Here is a 6,509-nt window from a genome sequence, read left to right on the forward strand (position 1 = left end):
GATGATTAACATGCTCAGTAGCTCAATGAATAGGCAGAAGAGGTATCCAAAGTGATGCTTGGAGCCTGCTGAGAGGAACCCTGGGAAGAAAGTTAATACTTTCAGGGGGGGGAAGAAAAAGAGCAGCTTATGTTTCACATTAAAAGACAGAAAAATAGAGGTAGGCGTAGTGGCACACGCCTTTAATCCCAGCACTGAGGAGGCAGAAGCAAGAGGATTGCCGTGAATTCGAGGCCATCATAAGACTACGTAGTGAATTCCAGGTCACCCTGAGCTAGAATGAGACCCTACCTTGAAAAAAAAAAAAATAGAATATTAGGACTGGAGGAATGACTCAATGGTTAAAGGTGCTTGCTTGCAAAGTCTGATGGCTTGGGTTCAACTCCCCAGTACCCAAGTAAAGCAGATGTACAAAGTGGTGCATGCATCTGGAGTTTGTAATGATAGGAGGCCCCACCATGCCCCTTCTCTCCCTCTCCCTCTCTCTTTCCTCACCAATGAATAATAAAAAATTTAAAGACAGGGCCGGAGAGATGGCTTAGCGGTTAAGCGCTTGCCTGGGAAGCTGAAGGACCCCGGTTCGAGGCTCGGTTCCCCAGGTCCCACGTTAGCCAGATGCACAAGGGGGCGCACGTGTCTGGAGTTCGTTTGCAGAGGCTGGAAGCCCTGGTGCACCCATTCTCTCTCTCTCTCCCTCTATCTGTCTTTCTCTCTGTGTCTGTCGCTCTCAAATAAATAAATAATAAATGAACAAAAAAAAATTAAAGACAGAAAATTAGGAGTATCTAATAAGGAATTTCAAGGTGTTTCTTAAAAATAATAAGAAAAAAAAGAGAAGTGGGAAAGAGAAGATCAGAGATCAGAGGAGGACAGTGAGTGTTAAAGAAGTGAAGGCAAGAAAGAGGACAATGGAGTCTTCAAGCTCAAAACTGCTCAAATAGTAAGTGGTAAATCACTAAGTGTTCTTGAGACAGTTCAGAATGAAGTTGCACAGGAAAGCATTAGTTGGCCCCCAAAACGCACATCTGAAGCAATGAAGAGGACCTCTGGAGCAACTTAAATTTCCCATTTCCGACATGTTCTGTGTGCCTCTGCCTTGGTGGTTATGAATGTAACCTTCTCCTCCTCGTCCTCCTTCCCCTCTTCTCCCTCAATCCTCTTCTTCTTCCAGCACATGCTGACTTAGTCCTCTTTCTTCTCTTAGATCCTGAGGAATTGTGAACTTTTTTGAGACTTATCCCTAGCCTCTAATATACAATCACTCATGTTTGTTGAAGAAGAAAACCAAAGGCAAAATAAATAAATCAGCCAACAAGGGAACTCAGTGCTAAGGACATAAGTAAATAACAGAAGTGGTTAGAGCGCTTAGAATCAGACCTGGGCCTTAGTAGGGAAAAACTCTACTTCCTATCCAGTCTGTAACCTTGGGCAAGTTCCTTAAATATGCAATAGGAATTACAATAGCACATACCCTAAAGTTAACCTTCACCTAAATGAAAATGGCCTATTTTTGGCAAAATAGTGCACAGCTTAAAGTCTGACCGGCAAACAGTTTATAGAAAAAAAAATTTTTTTAATTCGCCACTATTCATCATAGCCATACACAAATGTTTACGGCAACCAGGAACTGCACACAACAAAGCCATGGAAATAAAACCTGCCTTTCATGGAGACACTAAAGGGCCCAGAGAAATTAAGTGAGGTCATTTCTGTGGAAGAACTTTAACAATGATTAATGGCCACCATACCAATCAGGCAGACTCTTCTTAAAAAATATAGCCGTTACTGCCACTGTTAATGAAAGTTTCCACTACATTCAAGGTGGCAAAAAAAAAAAAAAAAAGCTAAGGTACACAGCTTTCTTCTATGATCTGATGTTTGCTATTTAAACAAAAGCGGGGGTTGGGGTGGGGCCCCTCTAAATTGTACTTACAAAGTCGTCTTCTGTGATAGCTGGTGGCTCTGCAACAAGATAAAAATGTTACATTATCGCACTCAAATCTGATTTCCTTTCAGAGTCAATGAAATAATCAGACATTGTCTGGCTCTACTTTATAAAACATGGTCAAGCTCAGTACATTTTTTGGCCCTCTGCTCACTGGCCGCACATGGATTGAATTTTAGAGTTGGAATTCAAGGTGAAAGTGGGAGGAAAAGGCCCTCTGGAATCCAGCTTGGAATCCACTGTGACCCTGGGAGTTTAACCTTAATGGGATGGGGAACTCCATCACTCCGGGCTGCAAAACGGTGAATGAGGCTGGGTGAGGCCGCCAGGTGAACAGGTTTGGAGGTGAAAAATCAGCCCACAAAGCAGAGAGAGAGAGAGAGAGAGAGAGGGAGACAGTGGGGGTGTGGGGGGCGGTGAGGCCATCGCCCACGCGGTTGGGCCCGGCGCCGGGCCCGGGGAAGCCAAAGCCCGGGCGGTGCGAACGCGCGTGTGCGCGGCGGCCTGGGCCTGGGGAACGGGGAGGAGGCCCGCGCCCCTCCCGGGCGCCGTACCGGCGGTGAGCCGCTTCTCCGGCATGCCGCCGCCGCCGCCGCCGCGTCGGCCGGGAGGCCCGGCCGTCTCTCCCGCGAGCGAGCGACGCCGACGCCCCCCCCCACCCTCACCCGGAGTTGCTAAGGAGCCGAGACAATGCGGGCGCCCAGGCCCCAGCGTTCCCGGCCGCCCGCGCCGCCGCCGCCGCCGCCGCCCGCCCGCAGGCCCAGCGCGGCCGGCCGTTACTGTGGTGACCGCGGCTCGGGGCCCCGAGCGGCCTCGGCTAGGCCGCGACGCGCCCCCCGTGGGCGGCTGCCTGAGGAGAAAAAGACCCCCTGGCTTCAGGACGCCGAGTCCCCAGAGGAGGAAGAAAGGGACGAGGAAAGAGGAAAGGGTGCCCGAGTTTGCTCACCACACGCGCGCACACACACACACACCCCGCTTGGTATCTCTAGGCTTTAGGAACCGGGCCTGCCCTTGCTCCGGGTCCATTAGGGCTGCTCCCTCTCCATCAAATCGGACCTTAAGACCCCGTCACCCCAAGAAGCTGATGAGGAGGGGACGTTGCACTGAGATCACCTTGTAATGTGTGTTCAGGAAAAAGTTATGGTAAATTATGGTGCCTGGCATGGTAGGCCACACCTGTGCTTCCAGCAGGTGGGAAGAAGAGGGCTGCAGAATTAGGAGTTCAAGGCTAGCCAGGACTACATTAAAAAACCTTATATCAAAACAAGCAGCAGTTTAAAAGTAAAATTTAAAAACAATTCTAAATCATATATATATATGTATATATATATGATTTATATATGTATATATATATATATACACACACACAAATACATACATACATATATATGTCATATATATACATATACATATTTTTTTCAAACCAAGTATAGTGGCTCGTGCCTTTAATCCAAGCACTCCAGAGGCTGAGGTAGGACAATCACCAAGAGAGTTACAAGGCCAGTCTGGACTAGAGAAAGACCCTGCCTTAAAAAAAAAGCCATAAAAATCATGGACAAGGGCTGAAAAGATGGCTTAGCAGTTAAGGCACTTGCGTACAAGGCCAAAAGACCCAGGTTCCCAGGTTTAATTCCCCAGAACCCACTTAAGCCAGATGCACAAGGGGCCACATGTGTCTGGAGTTCATTTGCAGTGGCTGGAAGCCCTGGCACACCCATTCTCCCGCCCCCCCCCCCTTTCTCTCTCAAATAAAAATAAATAAATAAGCATTTTTTAAAAGTCATGGATAAATCAGTAGCCCAGACCTCTCCCACTGAGGCCAAATAATTCTCCCCCCCCCCTCAAAAAATTATCTATTTGCACGCTACACCCAGCAATGTTTCCAACACAATACCTGGGCACCTGCATTGCCTCTGCTCCATAGCAACTTCCCCGCCCCTCATCTTCAATCTTCTGAGCCTGGTATGGTGGCCAGACCTGTAATCCCAGCACTAGGGAGGTGAAGGCAGGAGAATCAGTAGTTGAAAGCCAGTTTCCACTACATGAGCACCTGTCTCAACAAACACACACACAAAATTTTCATCTTCTAACATAAATCTTATGATCATTAAGTGATGGTTTCATCTACCAAGTGACTCAAGCCAGAAATCTGGGAGCCCCCCCCCAAAAAAAAGAAACTTTGCTTCTTAACCCCATATACAGAAAGCGCTGGCCCTGCCAACTCTACCTTAAATTATTTCTGGAATCTGGACTCCTATACTCACTAGCAACTGCAGCCTTACTTGCAGCTTCCATCTGGACTGCTGTAAAAACTTCCTAACTTGTCTCTCTTCCAATCTTTGCTTCCAGTGGATTTCCCCTTAAATCCATTATCCATGCTGAAAGCAAAACCATCTATCTAAATGCAAATCTGACCTATTTAAGACCTTCAGTGGCTCCACATTGGCCACTCGTGTGGGAATGGACACAGGCTGGCCAGAGCAGGCAGGTATGTGGATGCTTAAGTGTTAGGAGTAAGACAATAGGTGCCTGTGTTGCAAGGAAGCATGACATCCGCCTGATTATATTTATTGGTTTTTCAATATAACACAGGAAGAAAAGAAAACGAAATAAATGGGCAAAATCAGAGGGCCAAATGAAACCAAGGGAGGGCTGTAGAAGAAAGCAAACAGAGATGTAAGGGATGAGTCACAGTCCTTGCAGAGACCCCAGCAAGGACTCTGGCTTGCATCCTGAGTGAAGTGTGAACCACTGGAGAGTTGGAACCGAGAAGTATCATGATTTAACTTTTATGAGAAAAGTATCACTTTGGGCGCTATCCAGGGGATGTAGACAGCTCAAGCACTGGCAAGGAAGGGCTGATGGTGTCTCTGAGCACATGTTCAGGACTCAAATTCTGTAGACATTTTAAAAGCAGAGCCTAGAGGATCTTCTGAGAAGTTGGATATGGGATAGAAACAAGTAGTTGGGAAGGACTCAGAGGCTTTTACTCTGACGAGCCAGGAGAATTGGGGTTGTCATCAATGGATAACAGGAAGGCAGTGAGTAGGCCTCTGACTGTTAGCTTTTAAAACGAAGATTTTGACTTTGCCGTTAGGAACATGGAATGTGGGAATTCAGTTTGGTTCTGTAAGAGGTTTTGTTTTTTGTTTTTTTTTTTTCTGTCACCAGAGAATCCCTTCTGACCTTTTCTTTGCTGGTCACCATTCTCTCACTCTTCCAGAGTGATTCATCTTTTACCACACACTTTCCTATGAATTCCTAGCACTGACTTCTCCTCTTGCTCCTGTATATACTTGGTCAAAACATGTATGCCTTAAGACTGTAGTAATGTTATAGTCACTGATACAAGAAGGTTTGCCTTCGATGCCACCACCAGACAGTCAGCTCCTGGGTGTTTTAGAGGACTGTGTCCTGTCTTAGCCTCCTAACCTCTGCGCCACATCCACAATCAAGTGTCTACCACTCAGTAGCTCCTTGTTGAATAAACTTCTGGGGTTCCTCTCCATTGTAGTCATCTGCATTGCGCTCTGCCCACAGACATGATTTGTTATTAATTCCTGCATCATCCAGCCATACTAAAAAGTCAGTAATCTGCTTTAACATGCTGATTCATTATTCTCTTACTGGGGACCTCTAAGCAGAGCCTGAATACAACTTAGCATTGTTCTTCTCAAGAGATGATTTAGAAGACTGGGACCTATAGAAAGTAAGACATGGGTTGGAGAGATGGCTTAACGGTTAAATGCTTGCCTGTGAAGCCTAAGGACCCCGGTTCAAGGCTCAATTCCCCAGGACCCACATTAGCCAGATGCACAAGGGGGCGCAAGTGTCTGGAGTTCATCAGCAGTGGCTGGAGGCCCTGGCGTGCCCATTCTCTCTCTCTCTCTCTCTCTCTCTCTCTGTCGCTCTCAAATAAAAACAAAAAAAAAAAATTTTTTTAAGTAAGACATTTTACACAGCTACACATTGACCTACTTACCTACTTCTCATTCCCCAAAGGCTTTACTCTTTTTTTTTTTTTTTTTTTTTTTTGTTTTGTTTTTTGAAGCAGGATCTTGCTCTGGAATTCACCATGTAGTCTCAGGGAGGCATGGACTTGAACTCACAGTGATCCTCCTAACCGCAGCCTCCTGAGTGCTGGGATTAAAGGCATGCAGCTTTTATTTATTTATTTTTGTGTGTGTGGTTTTGCCTTTGCTCTTTAATGGCTGTGTTGTGTGGCCTTTTGCTCCAAAAATAATTGTCATCACTGTCATCTCATAAGATTAACAAATAGTATGAGAATCACAAAAACAGTAATTTAAACTCAAATGGCTAGGTTTAATATTCTGGCAAATTTTGGTAACAATTTTATTGAAATATAATTCATGTATTATCTAACTCATTTAAAATGTAGAAGTTGGACTGGAGAGATGACTCAGTGGTTAAGGCACTTGCCTGCAAAGCCTAATGACCTAGGTTTGATTTCCTAGACACCCACATAAAGCCAGATGCACAAAGTGGTGCATGCATCTGGAGTTCATTTGCAGTGACTAGAATCCCTAGCAGACCTATTCTCTCT

General features: G+C 45.8%; 1 protein-coding gene across 2 annotated transcripts in view; it reads right to left on the reverse strand.

Moving 5' to 3' along the window:
- Rgs22 (regulator of G protein signaling 22) overlaps window positions 1-4,266 on the reverse strand; it is a 157,196-nt gene extending 152,930 nt beyond the window's left edge. The window contains exons 1-3 of one of the 2 annotated variants that reach the window (XM_045144085.1): window positions 4,210-4,266; window positions 3,840-3,936; window positions 1,934-1,962 (exon numbers count right to left, since the gene is read on the reverse strand). In XM_045144085.1, coding sequence (XP_045000020.1) covers window positions 1,934-1,962; window positions 3,840-3,888 — 78 coding nt within the window. In that variant the 5' untranslated portion in view covers window positions 3,889-3,936; window positions 4,210-4,266. Of the gene's footprint in view, window positions 1-1,933; window positions 1,963-2,499; window positions 2,551-3,839; window positions 3,937-4,209 lie in introns of those variants that run through there. The other variant, XM_045144086.1, reaches the window with a different exon arrangement.
- Window positions 4,267-6,509: the final 2,243 nt, after the last annotated feature.

Source organism: Jaculus jaculus, chromosome 2 (assembly GCF_020740685.1).
Source record: "Jaculus jaculus isolate mJacJac1 chromosome 2, mJacJac1.mat.Y.cur, whole genome shotgun sequence".
In the NCBI taxonomy this organism is placed as follows: Eukaryota; Metazoa; Chordata; class Mammalia; order Rodentia; family Dipodidae; genus Jaculus; species Jaculus jaculus.